Source organism: Gekko japonicus, unplaced genomic scaffold (assembly GCF_001447785.1).
Source record: "Gekko japonicus isolate JY-2015 unplaced genomic scaffold, Gekko_japonicus_V1.1 scaffold1687, whole genome shotgun sequence".
NCBI lineage: Eukaryota > Metazoa > Chordata > Lepidosauria > Squamata > Gekkonidae > Gekko > Gekko japonicus.
The window spans coordinates 332,723-353,470 of NW_015170936.1; the positions used below are offsets into that span (position 1 = coordinate 332,723).

The following is a 20,748-nucleotide window of genomic DNA, read 5'->3' on the forward strand; positions in this document are numbered from 1 at the left end:
GTCTTTTTGAATACTGCTATAAATTCCTTTTTTGTACAATAACAAAATGTGTTCTAGGCCATTGTACTCGTAAACATTAATCCCGGTCTGAGCCCATTGGAATCAGTAGGCTTAGAAGGGTGTAACTCTGTGTAGAACTGCACTGTAAAAGGCCTGTCATTCTGGGAGGAAGGGACCAGCGGGTGCGCCATTCAACCAGTTGACGTTCTGAACCCTCTAGTGGAATTTAACCTTAAGCTGAGAAGCACTTGGGCTCTCTGACTTGGAGAAGATGTTTTCGGGTTGAGGGGATAATGGCATTGGTCTTTCCTTAACTGGTTACAAAAATGGTGCAGGAGACCAACGTTGGGAGTCCATGAGCAACAGTAGATCATCGGGCGTGGGGAATGTGGGTGGGGTAAAAAGTTAACTGTGTTTTTAAAATGTCATAAAGCATTTGGGGGGCCTCCGGTGGAATCCTGAACCACATAGCCTGAATTCTGCTCTAGCCTCTCCACCCTGAGATCTGAATCTTGTAAGATTCATACGAAACAAGCAGATTTGCATGGTTATTTTGTATAATTCTGCTGGCTGTAGGGGCAAGGAAAGGAACCCAGATAACCTCACCAAGCGTACATTGTCTTTACCAGAGCACCTTTCGTTAGGCTTACCAGGTGCCTGCTAATGGTGGGCAAACTCCTGGTAATTGTTGATGATGCCTGCCAATGCTCATCTGGTCAACTGGCTGGCAATCTTCATCGCTACATGATGGTGTCACTTCCAGCACGACCTGGAAGCACTGGCATTGCACTGCCCCTGCCCAAAATAGAGTTTTGGGGCGAGTGCAAGAGTGTCACACTGGTGCAATCCTGGCACTTCCAGGTCACACTGGAAGTGATATCACCATGCAGTGACAAAGATTGCCTTTCCTGCACAGTAAGTACCCACTTCCCCGCATCTCCCACTAGTTGCCAGGTCATGCCATACATTTAGTAAAGCAGTTTCAGGTGGGCAACCATGTTTGTCTGCGGTAGAACAGCAAGACTGAAGTCCAGTAGCGCTTTAGAAACCAACAAGAATTTCAGCCTTGGGGATCTCCATTCGTACTTGTATCTGATGAAGGGAGTTTGTCTCTCTTAGAGCTCGTACCCTGAAAATCGAATTGGTCTCTAAAATGCTACTGGACTTGGATTTAATGAAGCAGCGTCTTGCTGGGACACTGGAAGAAATCTAAACGTTTGATATGGCAGGACATTCCCTTGCAAGAAGCTTTGCTAGATGGATCTAAGTCAGGCTTGCTCCATATGTACTTAAGGACTCTAGCTCCGGTATCGCTTTTTACTATTTAACCTGGGACAGAAGTCAGGCTAACATAAGTTGTCAGCTCCCTTCTTAAAAATTGGTTGTATTGGCTGCCCTCCAAACCTCGGTAAGGATTTTAATTTCTTCTCACTGAGGAAAGACTTCCACTTTTTAACAGAAGTCTTTTTGCCTTTTATGACTTCCTGCCTTAGATTAGTTTGTGCCCTTTCTAGTCTGATTTTTATCTGAGCCTCTTTTATAGTTTTTTTTAAACCTCAAGGCTTCTTGAAGAGATTTGAGTCTCCCAAATTTCCCCTTCAACTTCCTTTTAAAGAATCCCTTTGATTCTTTTCAGAAATTCACATGAAGTTAAATGTGACTGTGCCGGGCTGTTCATACAATTTTCCAGTCGCATTTTAGTCAAATTTGACAGTGTTGTGGGTCCCAAGTTGTTCAGAAGCACTTATATTCTAGAAAACTTTTGCCGATGTGGGAAAGGTAAAGAAATGGCAACCAAAATGTTGCAGGGGGTTAGAACATTTTCCCTATGAGGAAGACCTAAAAACTTTGGGGGAAGGGGTCTAGTTTTTTTATTATAGTTAATAAACAAAATACAGTGTTTTGCAGTAAAAATAAAGAATATGATATACAATGTATTTTTAGACTACAGATAACAATAACAAGTGAACTTGATAAATAACAGAAACAAAAACCTTTATATTACAATAATTATATCAAGGCTTGATGAAAATTCTCCTTTTGACGAAAGATATTCCAAAAAGGAGAACCATATCGAAAAGACTGCTATTCCTCGTTATTTCTATGTACCAAGGATTCTGATATTTTATCTAGTGTACAAAGTTCACGCATCTTAGATATCCAGTCAGTAATAATGGTTTAGTACTCTTCCATGATTTTGCTATAGTTAGTTGTGGGCACTCAATGAAATTGCTCACCAGTCGGGTTAGAACGGATAAAAGGAAGTACTTCTTCACCCAAAGAGTCATTAACACATGGAATTCACTACCACGGGAGGTGGTGGCGGCTACAAGCATGGACAACTTCAAGAGGGAATTGGATAAACATATGAAGCAAAGGTCCATCAGTGGCTATTAGCCACAAGGTAGAGATAGGAACTCTCGATCTGGGGCAAGTTATGCTTTGTATTCTTGGTGCTTGGGGGGGCAACAGTTAGAGGGCTTCTAGTGTCCTGGCCAGATTGGTGGACCTCCTGATGGCACCTGGTATTTTTGGCCACTGTGTGACAAGAGTGTTGGACTGGGTGGGCCATTGGCCTGATCCAACATTGGCTTCTCTTTTGTTCTTAGCAGCTGCACATAGGTTTTCTAGGAGAGTTTTGTTAGTTGTCATAGAAACTGGCTCCCTCCATGAATTAAATATTAATGTATACGGTTCTAATGCTATTTTACAATTAGTTACTGGGGGGGTTAGTTTAGAATAAAGGTGACTCGGGTGGGTCATGATAGACATTCATAAAATTACCTTACCTTGAACATCTGGCGAATGACAAAAAGGTCATTTTAAAAAATATTCCAGCTAAATTAAAAAAAAAAAATTCATGGTGGAGATGAATTGAATAGAGAGAATTTTTTTCCTCCTTCCAGACTACTAGGACTTCAAGGTACCCCAATGAAGATAATGGCAATATGTCTGAGGCAAGTCAGAAAAGGTAATGCTTCTCCCAAAGCATAGCTGCCCTAAGATGGAGTGACGGCTACAAGTTTAGATGGCTTTGAAAAGAATTTGACTGAACCTGGCAACTGGCCAGTGGGTTGGGGGCAGGGACATGGGGGAGTTATGCTGGTCTGTGTGCACCATGGTGTAACTTCCTGGAAAATCCCAGAAATGACATCAGGTTGCTCTAAGAATCACCAGAGACTCTATGGTACAACCAAAGCGTTTCCAGCGATTTATAAAGCTATCCAACATCACTTTCAGGTTATCCTCGGAAGTGACATCATGGTGCATGCAATGTCAATTAAGGAAAATGTTTCTCCCACCACTGCTCCAAGTTCTGCCCCCGCTGGAGATGACCATAAATAGAACACATTAGTTTGCTAAAAGGTTTTTGCAGTGTATATTTATTTGTTCCTATACCCGCTGGGAGGTTGGCAACCCTAGTTAGACTTATTCATGGAGGAGAGGTCTATCAGCCTTGGGTTTTTTCTTATCAGGCTTGAGTCTCAGCAAGAAAGATAGACTATAAATTAAATAATAAAGTAGCCTTCATGTTCAGAGTCATTATACCTCTGAACACAAAATCCTGGTGAAGGGTAGCAACTGGAGAGGCCTTGGAACCTGGGCTACTACTGCATGTAGTCTTTATAGAAGTTGGCCGTTGTGGGAAACAGGCTGTTGGATTACATGGGCCGGTGGCTTAATCAAGGTTTCCAGACCCTGGCCACCTTTAGTACTAAATCAAAGTTTATGTTGTTTCTTGTTGGCTCAGTGACCAGCTCTTCTAATCATGTGTCATATCTGGAAAGTTTTTCTCTGTATCATGACCCGTTTAATGTGAGCGTAATTGAAGGCTTCCGTTCTCACAACCTTTTCTCTCTTGGCTTCCTGCCTGATTCTTTCTCCATTTCAACTGCCCCTACATTTCAAAGGCTTGCTTGTACACAGGGGTCGTTTCGTAGGAAGGGAACTCATTAGCATAACTCATTAGCATATGCCACACCCCCTGACATCACCGGAAGTGTGTCATAAGGCCGCACACCCTGACATCACCGGAAGTGTGTCATAAGGCCACACACCCCGACCTGCAAGGCCCGCGGGAGTGCAAGGAAGCCCCGCGAAGGCCCTCCCTGGCCCCAAGCAGGCAGGGGTGGGGAGAGGCAGGGAGGAAGCAACTTACCCTCCCTCTTCTCCTGCCTCCTCCTGGCTGAATGAGGGCCGGAAGCGGGGCGGCCGGAAACAGGGGGCGGGGCTTCGTCATGTGCCCCGCCCCCCATACCTCACCCAGGGGAACTGCGATCCCCCGCGATCCACCACGAAATGACCTCTGCTTGTACAGTTCGTGACAGGTTCCCCTAAAGAATATAGTCTGTGCAGGGACTTCCCCCTCCTTCCCAAGGATCGATGGATATATTTATAAATAATAACCATCCTTGTTGTTGTTGTTGTTCAGTCACACAGTCAAGTCTGACTCTTCGCGACCCCATGACCACATCACGCCAGGCCCTCCTGTCTTCTGTCGTGCTCCAGAGTTTGCTCAATTTCATGTTCACTGCATGGGTAACACTGTCTAACTATCTCATCCTTTGCTGTCCCCTTCTTCTTTGACCTTCAATCTTTCCCAGCATCAGGGTCTTCTCCACTGAGTGCTCCCTTCTCATTTGGTGGCCAAAGTATTTGAGCTTCAGCTTCAGTATCTGGCCTTCCAGGGAACAGTCAGGGTTGATTTATTTTAGGATTGACTGATTCGATCTCCTAGCAGTCCAAGGGACTCTCAAGAGTCTTCTCCTATCCTACCATTCTCCTAACCATCCTACCGTTCTCCTATAACACTCAAAGTGGTCGCAGCAATCTGTAGTCTCAGAGTAAGTCCAGCCTAGTTGTCTGTAATGAGTAAAATAATCCCTTTGCAATGACCAGGCTGGGAAGTTTAATGAGGATTGGCAGTTGGCTTACCAGTTCTGGGTTGGGAATTTCTCAGAGATTTAGGGGCAGAGCTTAAGATGGGCAGGGTTTGTGAGGGAAGGAAGTGCATCGGGGATGTGATGTCATGGAGTCCAAACTCTGACACCGCAGTTTTCTCCCGGGAAACTGATCTCTGCAGTTTGGTGACCAGTCGTAATCCTGGGAGGATTCCAGCTCCCCCCTGAAGGTCAGCAAACCTAATTAGCAGGTCCCAAACCCTGATACTTATGGGGAAAGAATCTGGTGATATCAGGGTCACCAAAAGCCTCCGTGGTCCCACAGACAAAAATTGCTTTTTGGGCTGTGATAGTGATATGAATTGCTACTGCAGTTATCTTTTTTTGAAACCATTGTTTTTCAACTCTGGGAACCAATGCTCCCTCTAAGCTGTGGAGTCTTGTAAGTAAGAATTCAGATTCACTCCCCAGCGAGGGGGGGGGACAAGCAGGCAGCAGCGCCCTAGAGGGAGTGTGAGGTTGGCGTAATCCAGCTTCGGAAGAAGCTGAATTGGGCTTTGACCTCCTCCCACGAAGAAGGCAAGTGCCAAGCAACTCTATAGTGGCCGATCGAGCCGGATTACCGGCATAAATTCTTCGTCAGCCGACCTCTTTGAAGAAGGACAACAACTGTGAGTTAAAAGAAACAATGCGAAACCCGTTTTGAAACTGAGCTAGCTCACAGTGACTCAGTTTAGAGGGAACACGGCTGGTAACATCTTTTTAAACGCAATTTTTAGTTTGTATTTTGTCTCCTAATGGATTGTATTAGCTACTTTGCTGTTATTAACTGAAAGGAAGGGTATATGTATTTTAACAAACTAATAAAAGTTCTGGATCGCAATTCTGCAAGCAAACCTCAGAGTTTGATCTAAACTGTGTTTACGTGGAAGCATGCATGCTTAAGACCGATCTAATGTGTTTAAAATGGCCCACACCACTGTGTGTCTATCTGTCTTTTCAACCACTTTGAGTCATTGGTGTCAAGCATCATCAATAAGCAGGGACTCAGGTAGCAAGCCGGATTTGTAATGGTTATGGGGAGAATGTAAGAAGAGACCTGCTGGATCAGACCTGTGGTCTATCTAGTCCAGGATCCTTCGGGACGCCGACCCCGAAGACTGCCTGGAGGAAGAAGCCGGTGCCGGAGAACAACAAGCCCTGTCACCTGGGTGCCGGTAGGCAGCCCCACCCCTGTACTATGTGGCCTTAGATAGGGAATGAATTGTATTTGAAACTTGCCTGTAAACTGCTCAGAGACCCTTCGGGGTCAGAGCGGTATATAAGTCGAATGTATAAATAAATAAATAAAATAAATCCTGTCTCACACAGTGACTAACCAGTTCCTCTGGAGGGCCAACAGCAGGGCATACAGGCTGAGGCCTTCCCCTGATGTTGCCTCCTGGCTCTGGGATTCAGAGGTTTAGTGCCTCTGAACGTGGAGGTTCCCCTCATTCATCATGGCTAGTAGCCATTGATAGACTTAGGAAGGGGGGAGGCTGTGGCTGAGCGTCTGCTTGGCATGCAGAAGGTCCCAGGTTCAATCCCAAGCATCTCCAGTTAAAGGCTCTGGTAGCAGATGAGGTGAGAGGCTGTTGTCCATGTGTCAACACTTTTCATGTGTAAAGTTGGGGGGCTCCAATTCATCTTTCAGCTCTTGGTCGCCTCAGGCACTTTTCTCCGAACCAAGTGCGTTTCTGGAATGGGAGCCACCCAAAGAAACTGTATGTGAATGCGGGTGACTTTGGGGGGGGGGGAATGGCTGACGCCATTATATGTACTTGGTCTTCATGTCTGTCTTCACAGCTAGGTCTGGATCCCCTGCCAGACTTGCTGAGTATCTCCCAAGCTCTGGAAGAACTCTTATTTCTGACTACCTCATGTAACCTGGCTGCCCACATATTGGGCAGTACTGGGTCTCAGGGACTGTGCAGCTGAGACCCAACGTATGTCTTCTTCCCAGCAATTCCCATTGGGGTCCCCCATCACATCGTTCAGGTGTGACCTAAATAGCCTATGAAAGCAAAATCCTGTGACTCCCCACCCCCTCCGTGCTGAGCAAGACATCAAAATTTGCCCCCTCATTTGCCCCTTCCGTGTTGTCAAACATAAACATATTCTATAAGCACTACAGAAAAGGCAAAACACACACACACACACACATACTGTCTTTCCTATAATGTGTGAAGCGTCCCTGAAAACCTTGAAGGTCGTGCAGTAATTCCTTTGCTAGCCAGTGCCTGGTGACAGAGACGACTCCCGTTCTAATGCTTTCATTTCTAAAAATGGCACAATTCATAACTGCTTTGTTTTTGTAGGGGCCTCTTTTTTGGGGGGGGGGGTCCCTTATAGGACGTGAAGGAAATTTTGCTTATTTGAGCAGGATTCTCTTAATTTCGTCCTTCCCCGCCCTCTATTTATAGCTCTCTTGTCACAGACCTGCCAAAGCCCAGGTTACAAGGTATTGATTTAGTGCAAATTAGATCAAGGGAAGCCAGACTCGGTCAATCTTCTGTCTCTGAGGCAAAGAGGAAAGGGAAGGCAACCCGCCCCCCCAAGTGTGTTCACATTTCAGAAGACAGCCAAAAAAGAAGGTGATCTGAATAGTATTCAAGGTCCCTGGGTGTTTGCATAGGCATTAAGCCTACAGCGAGGATGCGTTTCGGAAAGTATTTATGACTGTCATCCCTGAGGAGCAGAAGGCTGAAGGGAATAAGTCAGTGGCCCTGGTATGTCCTCTTCAGAGGTGATCCATTATTTCCTAACCGGCTCCGGTATTTCTTCCAGTAGTGAACTATATGTGATCCTCTTTTGCAAAGGGTAAGATGTTTTTCTTTTCCTTCCCCCCCCTTCATGGTGAGTCTAAAGAAAAGCAATCAGGACTGAACTTTAGATAAGACTTGAAAAATGCTGGAACAGAACTATTTAGATAATGTGTTTGGCCAAATATCGGTGTGGTTTGTGTGTGGGGTTTAAAAAAACAAACAAACCCCAGAATATTGGGTTTTTTAGTTCTTGTTAACATCATTGAATCATGGGAGATAACTGTGGTTATCTCTCATCGGGGACCTTTGCTTTGTGTTCCTGAGTGAAAATTCATCGCTTGATACCAAAACCCACATGTCATAATTTGGCATAATGAAAATGAAGTTGTACAATATTAAGCCTTTTTGTTTCCAGAGAGCCAGTTTTGTATAGCGATTAAAAGCACAGACTCTAATCTGGGAGAACTGGGTTTGATTCCCCCCTTTTCCACATGCAGCTGCGGGTGTGACCTTGGGTCAGTCATAAGTTCTTTCTGAGCTGTTCTCTCAAGGGCAGTTCTCAAGAGGGCACTCTCAGCCCCACCTACCTGACAGAGGGTGTCTGTTGTGGGGAGGGGAAGGGAAAGGAGATTGTAAGCCGCTCTGAGACTCCTTTGGGTAGTGAAGGGAGGGGTATAAATCCAATCTCTTCTTCTTCCTTAAGGAGAAATCATAGAAAGTAAGTGACTCTGCACCCATGTAAAGAGACACATTGCTAATTTAGTTTAGTAGAAGGGGAAAAAAACCCCACAACTTTGCAACTCCAGAACTCAAAGCTATCTGGACATCTTCTTTCACCCCCCCCCCCCCCCCCATAGCTCCCCTGTTGAAGTCTGGCTTTGCAAAGCACTGCATTGAATTTACTGGGTGTCAGGTCTGTGGGGGTGGGTGGATATCAGGATTATCTTTGAAGTCAGTAGATGTTATAACCAATCATGCAATTACAGAAGCACATACAAATGGGAAGATCTGTACCAAGATGGGGAGGGCATAAAAAGGCTGGTCTGGATACTGTTTTAAATATGTCAAAAGGAGTGATAGAAGAGGAAGTATCACTCCTGTGCTGTTTTTTCTTATGCGTTCAGGTCTTTGCATGTGAAGGAAGAATTGCCTGTAGGTGAAATGGGGGCCTGAAATTGTGTCTAGCATAACAAGCTGCATTTTTTAAAAAAAGGCTTCACAGTTTAAAACCAGATTTAGTTTATTGCAGCATTTAGTTTATTGCAAAGAGCCAGTTTGGTGTAGTGGTTAAGAGTGGCGGACTCTAATCTGGGAGAACCGGGTTTGATTCCCCCACTCCTTCACATGCAGCTGGCTGGGTGACCTTGATTCAGTCACAGCTCTCTCAGAGCTGTTCTCTCAAGAGCAGTTCTCAAAAGAGCTCTCTCAGCCCCACCTCCCTCACAGGGTGTCTGTTCTGGGGAAGGGAAGGAGATTGTAAGCCACTCTGAGACTCCGAGTGAAGGGCAGGGTATAAATCCAATCTCTCCTTCTTCTTCATTTCATCTGTCCAGATAGTAGCAGCATATACTAGCCACCTTTTCACAGTCTCTAGTATCTGAAGAAGTGTAAATACACACAAAAGCTTCTACCCAGAATTAAACTTTGTTGGTCTTTAAAGGTGCCATTGGACAATCTGGTAAAAACAGTTGAAGGGGTCACAGAAAAGCTTTCCCACCTTACATGAAGGCAGTGGGGTAGGAGAAATAGTGATATAAATCAAAAGCTGTGTGAGGATCCAAGCCCTTCCCTGTGTTGGACACTGAAATTATTGTTACCTAATTTTCTGCCCCCAAGCCCCCTTTGCTCTAATCAAGCTGATTGCAATATGCATGGTACCTCTGCATCCTTTACAAAGCATCCTTTACAACATCTCTCCCACCTTCTGACTGGAATAAAAGGTCTCCAAGATCTCAATTTCTGTTTATGTCTGACACTCAAAAGCTTGCACCCTGAAACTCTTATTGGTCTCTAAGGTACTACTGGACTCTAATCTAACTATTTTTATTGACACTGAAGCTGCTTAGGGGGTCAGGGTTTTGAGAGGTTTTTCTTTTCTGTTTGGAGGAAGTCATTTTGGTTTGAGAAATCTCACAGACAGATCTCGAGGCTTGTCTGAAGGTTTTGAAGCAGAGGCTAGATAGCCATCTGACAGCAATGCTGATTCTGTGAACTTAGGCAAATCATGAGAAGGAGGGCAGGAAGGGTTGCATCAGTGCACTTAGTTCTCGTGGCCCTTTCTCACACACTCAGGGAAATGCCGATCACCACTTTGGGGTCAGGAAGCCATTTTTCTCCAGGCCAGTTTGGCCAGGGGTCCTGGAGGTTTTTTGTCATCTTCTGAGCATGGAACAGGGGGATCACTGGGGGTGTGTGGTGGGGGGGAGGTATTTGTGAATTCCCTGCATTGTGCAGGGGGTTGGACTAGATGTCCCTGGAGGACCCTTCAAAATCTATGATTCTATGATATTTGGGGATTGATTCCATTGGAATTAGTTGATGGAAATCTGCCCTTCCGACTACTCTGTTCTTTACAGGCCTTATTCCCCTGCATGCTGCCTGTCTGTCACCTCCCCTCTACCATGAAAGTACATGAAAGTACTTGCAGTCTATCCGTCTCTGCTTGCCACTTCCACCACAATGATATTTCCCAGCCTGGAAAAAGAGATCCTACTTGTTTTGCCTTAGAACTGCACGGTATGAGGCAGGAATTTGGGTTGTATCGACTGCTTAATTTTTTAAGTGTCTCTCTTTTTGTTATGGATGGGCAACAATGGAGGAGAAAATGGTGGCTGATAAAGGAAAGCACACACAAGACTCCTGGTTGTGGACCCCTTTTCCCATGCAAATGACTCTATATTTGTAGTGGCAGTGATAACAGAGAACACTCACCATATGGGTGTGGCCAAAGATGTCCAGACCTCTCCTTAGTTATAGTTAAACCTGTTTGCTTTGTATGCATTTTTATCCATTCAGTTTTGTACTCCATTGCAGCCAAAGCTCTTAAGGTGGTCTGGGAGTTAAAATGTGTGATAACCACCATAAAAATAAAATGAACAAGAACAGTAAAAATGAGCATCAATTGATATGAACAAAAAGCAATATAAGTAGGATTTGGTCTTTATCAGTTTGCCATCTTATGCCATCCCCATAAGTCATCTTGTGGGGAGACGTAAATTTGCCATAATTCAATTTTAAAGATTGTGGTTAGGGCTGCCAGATTACATGCAACTTCCTGCCATTGCTCTGTGGAGCAACAAGAAGGGGGAAATGGGTGGGAACGTGGGTGCAAATGCCGTTGCAGTTGAGCTACCGGAAGTGATGCCACTGTGTTCACAACACTCAAGGAATTTTCCAAATCTTTACAGTATTATCATAGAGTTTGGAGGAATTCCAGGTTCTAGGAATTCCTAGAGCATTGCAGGTGCAGTGACATCACTTCTTGTTGCTCAACTGGAACTGATGTCACAGTACTCAAGACACTCCCCCTCCCCAGACTCTACCCACAAAAAGCTCCCATGGATTGCCAGTGGAGGGCAGGCAACCCTAAGTCTGGTTCCTGGACAGGTCAAGGGACAATGGGTAAGACTACAGTTGCCATAATTACTGCAAGCACATGACCGTGTCTTTCTGGTCTACCACCTCTGTGCCACCTGGCTTTGGCTCAGTAGAGCCTGTGAGGGAACAGGTATAGAAGAACAAGACACATTCACCCTTACATCTGGCATGAAGCAGGATTTGAAATGGAATGGGTCTGACCTGAGCCATCTAATAGCCTAAGCGTGCCTATGTTGAAGGCATGGTTTAGGCATGCGCAGTAAAAGAATTATGCTGTGCTAGAAAAAGAATCCTGATTTTTGCCTCTCTCCCCAATTCTGGAAACTGGCCTAGAGGGGAGAAAAGAACCCTGTCTGGGTCTGGGGAAGAGGTGTTGAGTTTGGCATAACACGGACACTCCAGTACTTATGAGGATCTGCTGTTTGTTCTTTGTACCATTTACTGACTTCACTGCTTTAAGGGGTAACTTTAAAAGGGTAACTTTTGGTCTGCAGTAGAACATCTAGATTCAAGCCTAGTAGCACCCTCAAGACCAACAAGATTTTGGGGGGTATCTGACGAAGGGAGCTTTAGCTGTCGAAAGCGCATAGCCTGGAAATCTTTTTGGACTCTTTGGCGCTGCTGGAATTGAATCTCGCTTGACTGTTTGCATCTTTATTTAAAATGGGGTGCTTGCCTAATTGGTTCGGGAAGATATGGGCAGGTAAGTAGTGCTTGTTCCCATGGCAAGAGAGTGTGCCTTAGTGGTAGAGCGTCTGCTTGGCATACAGAAGGTCCCGGGTTCAATCCCTGGCATCTCCAGCCAAAAAGATCAGGTAGTAGGTGATAGGAAAGAGCTCTGCCCGAGACCCGGAGAGCCACTGCCAGTCTGAGTAGACAATACTGACCTTGATAGGTAGGGTTGCCAGCTCTGGGCTGGAAAATGCCTGGAGATTTGGGGGGTGGAGCCTGGGAAGGACGCAGCTGGGGAGGGGTCTCAGCAAGGTACAATGCCATAGAGTCCACCCTCCAAGGCAGCCATTTTCTCCAGAGGAACTGATCTTGGTCATCTAGAGATCAGTTGTAGTAGCAGGAGATCTCCAGGTGCCACCTGGAGGTTGGCAAGCCAATTGATCGGCCCAATGGAATGACCCAGTATAAGGCAGCTTGATGAACACATAACTGCCTTATACTGAATCAGACCCTTGGTCCATCAAAGTCAGTATTGTCTACTCAGATGGGCAGCGGCTCTCCAAGGTCTCAGGCAGAGGTCTTCCTTGTCCCCTACTGCCAGATCTTTTGACTGGACATACCAGGGATTGAACCTGGGACCTTCTGCCTGCCAAACAGAAGCTCTAGCACCAAGCCACAGCATTCATACCTAAATGACGATCATGAAAACGTGTACCTTTTTAAAGACGTTCTCATCATTTGATTGCCCAAGGCATTTTTATTTGTTCATGTTAATCCAGAGTTTTCCCATGAAGAGCAACAGTGGCAGAAAGCTCGTTACCTTTCCAGCTTTTATTATTTCCATGCATGCCGCATAGATTGTCTTTTGTGTCCAGCTTTTTAAGCAGAATGGAATGTTGTGAGACGATCTGATTGGCTAGGCTCATCCTATACCGCGTGCAACTCCTCTGGCGCTTCGATACCCTTCATCCTCGTAAACAGTCCATCTGCTTATATGGTGTTCCTGCTTTGTTCCCAGTTTTGACTCATAAAAGCGGAAAGATTAAGATGTGTGGTGTTTCTGTGGGATTAGTGACCTTGCCGGCTCAGGTCTTTCCAACTTGAATTATTTAGCCCATCTGGTTATTTAATCCAAGGGTGGGGGAGTCCTTTTTCTCTAATAAAGCAAAGTTATTGGCAGTGGGAGTTTTTGTTTATTGTTTCATTTACCTTTTTTTTTACTTAAAAACAAATCTACTAGGGCAGACACAGAGAAATTCTTCCTGGAGGATCCAAGACATGTGCCAATCACAGCGGTTTATGCATGAAAAATGCAAGTGTGCCATTTGGATCCAAAGCCTTTGCTCTCACCCTGTTTTGATCCTGCTCAGTCAGCTCTCTTGGCCTTTCTTCCCCAGGCTATCTGTATGTGGGAAGATTTCTCACAAACAGCAGTCTACATATGGAATTCATTTAGCCTCCCATGCTATACCAAAGTTGCTTCTGTGTCTGTACTGTGACAGAGTGAAGCAGCTGACTCAAGTGTCAGATTTTGAGTCCCTCGGTCAACTATTTAGTTATATTGTTATGGTTAAAACACACACACACACACACACACACAGAGAGAGCAAAGGGGCATTATTTGGATTTTCCACCTGAAGCAACAAAATGTCTTTGGCCACCCTCTCGCCAGTGCGATACAGAATTCCCATGTACAAATGCTGGACAGTGTGAGCCCATCGGGTTTATTTCTTTGTTAGTTTCTGCATAATGTACCCAATTGTTTATTAACAATAAGCAAAGATCCTTCTGCCAGTTTCCATACTGATACCAAAGCATGCCTTTGTTTGAGATAACTTAAGATATATGTATGGGCCTTAGAGTTGCCAGCTCTGGCTTGGGAAATGCCTGGAGATTTTGGGGTCGGCACCTGAGGAAGGCGGGGTTTGGGAAGGGGAGGGACTTCAGTAGGGTATAATACCATAGAGTCCACCTTCCAAAGCGGCGATTTTCTCTGGGGGACCTGAACTCTTTCGCCTGGAGATTAGTTGTAATCCCAGGAGATCTCCAGCCACCACAGGGAGATTGGCAACCCTAGTGGGCCTAGTTACAGGAGAGTAATTACTTCATATATGACACGCATTGTTGTGAATGTACTTATGATGATGCAAAAGCGGTCCAAAGTTTGTCGAATGTCAACACTTGGGAAATTTATCGGGGATTGTCCCTGTTGGTGTCTGAAGATCCAAAAACCTAGGGGGAAATGCCAGTGCATGTTGACAATCACAAAAACAAGATTGCCATTAATTGGTGGGGGGGGGGGCTGTACTTTTTTTCGTGATAGCTGACATTTGCGACATCTGTCTTTATCACAGATAGGCCAATTGCAGCATGTAGGCCAATTGCAGCAAAAGCCTGGACAAGTCTTATGTTCCCTAAAAGCCAAACAGTTATTCTGACAGAAATTTCATAGACTGAAGATCACTAAATTTGGATGCCCACAGTTGAGAGACAGGTGCATAATGGGTTCTATCCAACCGACCAAAAGCAGATCTTCATTCAAAGAATGCAGCTTCCCTACTACAGCTCACTGTTCCTGCTAAAATGGTGCCTCTAGGGGGTTGTGGGGCGGGAACCGTGCTGCACCTGATGTGGGATGAGGGAACGAAAATCACCTCCCCTTATTCACTGGCAGAAAGTGGACACTGGATGCAACCCACGGGATAGAGAAAATAAAATGGTCATTAAAGAGGTTGAGAGGAAATGACAGGCAAGAGAAACGGCCTGTAATGTTTCTGAGCCAGACGTGATTGTGAAAAGATAAGAATGCTGACCTTTCATAAAAGTGGTAATAGCAATCTTCCTGAACAGACTAGAGCGACTGCTGTGGTGTAGTAGGAATCCATCATATTTATTCAGTCTTAACAGGATTCTACTTTGTAATGGATTTCTAAGCTTTCTAAAAGTACTGATTCTGAAGAAAAATGCAGACCGTCTTTGTTTTTTAGATAATGCATGTGTGTCACATTGTAGGCCCCATCTCCGGTTTGATGTAGTGATTAAATGCACAGACTCTAATCTGGGAGAACCGGGTTTGATCTGCCACTCCTCCAGTTGCAGATGCTGGATGACCTTGGGCAAGTCATAGTTCTGTCAGAGCAGTTCTTGAAAGAGCTCTCTCAGCCCCACCTACCTCACAGGGTGTCTATTATGGGGAGGGGGAGGGAGAGGAGTTTGTAAGCCGCTCTGAGACTCTGAGTGAAGGGCGGGGTATAAATCCAATCTCTTTTTCTTCTTCAAAGTGGTGAGACAGCAGAGACCTCATCTCAGACAAGGCCTAACCACCTATTTTTTAAGATAAAGAGTTTGTATTTAAAAACAGCTAAGCTTCTTGTGCCCTTGACCTGGACAGCCCAGGCTAGCCCGATCTTGTCAGACCTTGGAAGCTGAGCAGGGTCAGCCCTGGTTAGTATTTGGATGGGAAGACCTCCATTGAAGTCCAGGGTCCCTATGCAGAGGCAGGCAATGGCAAGCCACCTCTGAACGTCTCTTGCCTTGAAAACCCTATGGGGTCACCATCTGTCTACGGTGACTTGACGGCGCTTTCCACCGCCAAACATTTAGCACCCTGACCTGATCTCATCAGATCTCAAAAGCTAAGTAGGGTCAGCCCTGGCTGTACTTGGATGGGAGACCACCAAGGAAGTCCAGAGATGCTACACGGAGGCAGGAATGGCAAACAACCTCTGTTGGTCTCTTGCCTTGAAAACCCTATGGGGGTCACGATAGATTGGCTGTGACCTGACCATACTTTACACACATACACAAACATTTTATAAAAATCTGCTCCTAATTGATCAGGGGTGGGCTTCACATAGCCAAGCTATGAACAATCCACACTAACGCTTTTGTTACGGGTACTTCTGTCTTAGGTCCTCAGAGAATCTAATAAATTGGCTGAAATGGAGGAGCCCCCTTTGCTACCAGGAGAAACCATTAAGGACATGGGTAGGTACAGCTCTTTCTTTCTGTAGTTGGCTGACTGAGTAGATTTGCACTGGCTGGTGACCCTTTATAAAGGGCAAGGATCCTGGACCACTCCCCCAAGCCCCACTGTTCCCTTCCGCAAGGTATATATTTGCCACTGAAGTTGGGTCGTCCATTCCTGCATCAGTTGGGTACATTGTATGTGAGTAGCAGCCTTTTGTGTTGGCCTTTGGCATGTGTCACAGATGCTTTTGCAGTGGCCCACATGGCTGCAAACAGGAAGCCACTGGGCCACAGTATCAGGTGACCTCTTGGCATCCCCATGTTGACAGATACTGCACAAGTAAACAGAAGTGCTTCATGTCATGACCAAAGGGTTTTCAAATCTACTTAACATTCAAAAGAAGGCCAGGTTTGGAAACAGATCAATGAGCAACTGGATTGAGGAGGAACAGCTGGCGCTGAAGGTGTTCGCAATGTGATCCTGCAGTGATGGTTCAATAAGGGATGTTTCCCCCAGCTGACTTCCAACTTAAATGGCTCTGAGAATGACTTAAATTAGAAGAAGGCTGGCTTCTTAGGCTGGAGGAGAACTACAAACTTTGGCTCAGTGGAGTAGCACGATGCAGGCCAGGATCTCCAAAAATGATGCCCCTCTCTAGCTGTCGGGTGGTTCTGTGGAGTGCCAACCAAAGTCCACTGATGTCACAAAGAGTGTTGGTTTCCTTGCCTGCAAGCTGTTGAATTCCCTCCTTCCCAAATAATCACCCATTTCTGCATTCAAAGCCAATTGCTCTAGCTGTTCCCAATGACCTTGCCCGGCCACCTTATGCCTTGACACACTCAACTTTCCTTCTTATTCAGAAGCCTACTGACTGAGTTCTTCTGTTATGTGTGTTGTGTGATTATTACTGTAAAGTCAGAGTTAGCTGAATTTTCAAACATAAGTGAATGCTGAGCTACATCTGAGCCACAGGTAATAGCATCCACAAGGCAAGATCCTTCTCTGTCCTAGTCCTAGAGGCATGTCATCGGCTGGAACATGGATCTTCCTTTCAGTCATCATGGCTAGTAGACATTATTGGACACACCCTCCATGATTTTGTCTAAAATCCCATTAAAACCCTCTAAAATAATGTCCCTCACCACACCCCATGGCACAGAATTCTACCCACTTGCCTGAGAGAATGAGCCAGGCTCAACATATTTCAGTGACTGAGGAAGGAAATCCAACTGTCAACTGCCACATGGTGGAGGATAAAGTATAAACAATAAATTAATCAGTTTATATTGACCATCCTCAACAGTATCAAAAAATCTGCCAGCCCATCTTCCCTAAAGGTGGAGTCATTCTCTCAGGCAAGTGGGTAGAATTCTCTGCCATGGGATGTGGTGAGGGATAGTATTTTAGAAGGTTTTAATGGGATTTGAGGCAAAATCATAGCGGATATGTCCAGCAATGGCTACTAGCCATGATAACTGAAAGGAAGATCCATGTTCCGAGGCAGCGACTCACCAGTTACCACTGCTGGGAAACAACAACTGGGGGCGATTTTGGTCTCCATGTTCGGTTGTATGCCTCAGAGAGGGCATTTGGCAGGCTAATGTTGGAAATTCTGGGCTAGATAGACCACTGGTCTGAACTAGCATGACTGTTCTTACAGGTAGGAAACAAACATGGTATGAAGCATGACTGCGGTTTGCTGGTAAATCCTCAATAAAAAATTCCAGTTGTATCTGGAAGATTGATTTGTGAGCCCTGGGAGAACATCCAATATTAAGTCTTGTAAACATGATCATTAAATACGTGATAGATTTGCAGGCCTGTTGGCTCACTGTGTTCCAGTTCCTCTTAAAACAAACCAAAAAAAAAAAAAGGGCAGTGAGGTAATTTCTTGGGGGGAGGGAATATCTCAGTCGAAAATCTAGACCCGACACCCAATCCTTCTTCAGTGTTTCTATGGTTGACTAAACAGAATTCCTTCTGTGTTCCGGAATAATCATTGGCTAAGAAATAGTTATATAAAACCTTCGGCATCCCATGTCTGCTCATGTGGTTGTTTGTTAAATATCTTCAGGTTTTGATGAACAACAGAAAGCCAAAACGTTGGCTAGAATGTCTGAGGGAGTTGACGGGATAACTGTCAGGACCGTCCGTCAGTCACAACACTGAAAATGAATTCATAAGTTCATTGCCTACCACCACCACCCCATGGACATTCCCCCTCCCCCCCATTTTGTAAAGTTTAATATCTCCCATCCTCCTCCTTTGGTTAACGTTCGTATGACTACACCCTGTTCTCAAGGATTCCGAGAGAGAATTCAGCTTAAATCCACAGCTGAATCCCCCCCCCTTTCTCTCCATAGGGATATTAAAAGGATTTCGAAACCCATTGTGGCAATGGAAATATTTATATTTATGTATTTTTTTTCTCCTAGCAAAAGATGTTACTCATATCTGCCCCTTTACTGGAGCTATTAGAGGAACCTTGACAGTTACAAATTACAGACTATATTTTAAAAGCATGGAAAGGGTAAGGTTTAATAAGCTTATTCTTACATAAGTTCTTTCCTACTGTTTGACGTTCAAGTGGAGGAGCATAGCTCAAGTGTTTGCTTTGCGTGTAGAAGGTCCGATGCTCAAACCTTGGCTCTCTTTATTTAAGGATCTTGAGTGGTAGGACTCAGAGAAAGGCCCTTTGCCCAAGACATTAGACATATGTTTGCCAGCTCCTAGTTGGGAAATACATGGAGATTTTGGGGGATGGAGCCTGAGGAGGGCGGGGTTTGGAGAGGGGAGGGACTTCAATGGGGTATAATGCCATAGAGTCCATTTCCAAAGCAGCCATTTTCTCCCCAGGAATTGATCTCTGCCGCCCAGAGATCAGTTGTAATAGTGGAAGATCTCCAGCCACCACCTGGAGTTTGGCAACCTTACTTAGACATGACACCCATGGGCACCATGGCACCTGCCCGTACTTCCTCTGGCACCTGCTGAGCTTTTAGGAAAGTGGGTGTGGCCACTGTAAGGCAGAGCTTCTTCCACAGCTGCAATAGCAGCTGCAACTACTAGAGGATCAGGACTGGTACAAATAATACCAGTGACCAGGCTCCAAGTAAGGCAGCTTCATGTGTACCACATGGTTGCCCTGTGATTGGCGAAGCAAGGAGGGAGGTACGTATTGTGTGTGGCTTTGACTTCTGTGGTAGCCATTTTAGGTTTGGCTTTGATTCTTGTGGCAGCCATTTTAGTAGAGTTGCCAGGTCCCCTCGCTGTGGCGGCAGGGAGATTGGGGGGGGGCATCCTGTGCAATGTCCCCAGCGCGATGACGTCACTTCTGTGTGATGTTGCACATGACACTCTGGGTTTTTTGGCAAAACTCTATGGATTTTTGCCTTCAGAACCATAGAGTTTTCCCCAAAACCAGTGTGTCGCCGTGTGATGTCCCCAGCGCAGTGACATCACCTGTCACATCCCTGTTTAGGGGTGGGGTTTCCCACACCAGCCAGCTGGCAGATTGAAGCCCCCAAAAGTGGGGGAACCCCTGCTGGGACCTGCAGGCTGTCAACCCTACATTTTAGGTTAGGCTCTGACTCGTGTGGCAGCCATTTTGGTATGACGTTCACCACTCCTCATAATTTGAGAGGTACCACAGACTCAAAAAGGTTGGGGTCCACCGCTTTAGAGAGCTGCTGCTAGCCAAAGTGGACCATAAAGGGTTGGATGGACCAATGGTCTGACTTGGACATGTGTTCATATGTTCATAAGCTTATTGTCAGTCTATTTTATGTCTAGACTTTGTGCCCTGGGCAAGTCCCAGCTCTGTGTAACAGTGTTACCTTGCTTCAGAATGCTTTAAATATTGTGTTAATGCACTGCAACTTTCCTCAGGATCCTCCTTTTGTTCTCGACGCCCCTCTCGGAGTGATCAACCGCGTGGAGAAAATTGGAGGTGCTTCTAGCCGCGGCGAGAATTCTTATGGGCTTGAGATCGTGTGCAAGGTAATCTGGTCTGATGGACTGAGGGTGGTCTCATCGCCCACAGTGACGATTTATTAAGTTCCAAAGTTAAATGAAATCAAATTTTTGTAATGTATTCAGCCAGAAGACTGCTGCAGGAGGCCTCAAGCCAGCGCTAACTAGATCCAGAGGCATGGATTTCCACATCTAGAATGCCAAGGTTTTCCCAATGACATATATTGCATTAGCAGAATCTGAGTCTCAAACAGCACTTCTGCAAATAGCATCTGTCCTGGATAGCCTAGGATAGCCCAATCTAATCAGATCTCAGAAGCTAAGCAGGGTTGGGCCCTGGTTAGTATTTGGATGGGAGACCACCAAGGAAGTCCAGGGTTGCAACACACAGGCCGGAAATGGCAAACCACCTCTGAACGTCTCTCGCCTTGAAAACCCTACCTGGTCACCATAAGTCAGCTGTGACCTGGCAGCACTTTCCACCACGTCTGGCTCAACCTGTCGCCATAAGCATGTCCTGTCCACGACGTTGTTCGCGACCTTTCTCCAGAGCCCTGCTGTCCTGTATATTACTTGGGCATTTCTTAGGGTAATTATTTTATAAGGCATGGATTTCGGTTTCGTCTGCTATTGCTATTTAATTGTTTGTATTGTTCGCATTGTTTGTTGATTTTATGTTGTGAGCCGCCCTGCGCCCATTTTTGGGGGGCCAGGTTGGGTATAAATGTAATAAATAAATACATAGCATACATCCCTATGATCTGCAGGGGCTCTGGAGCATCTCTGCAGTAAATTGCTCTTTTGGTCCGGGACAGAAGTCCCGAGGGAAAGA

General features: G+C 45.5%; 1 protein-coding gene across 1 annotated transcript in view; it reads left to right on the top strand.

The window, feature by feature from the left end:
- Positions 1-20,748, top strand: part of MTMR2 (myotubularin related protein 2) — a 74,282-nt gene that overhangs the window by 22,013 nt on the left and 31,521 nt on the right. The window contains exons 3-5 of the mRNA XM_015418852.1: positions 15,886-15,961; positions 18,380-18,474; positions 19,833-19,943. Coding sequence (XP_015274338.1) covers positions 15,886-15,961; positions 18,380-18,474; positions 19,833-19,943 — 282 coding nt within the window. The remainder of the gene's footprint in view (positions 1-15,885; positions 15,962-18,379; positions 18,475-19,832; positions 19,944-20,748) is intronic.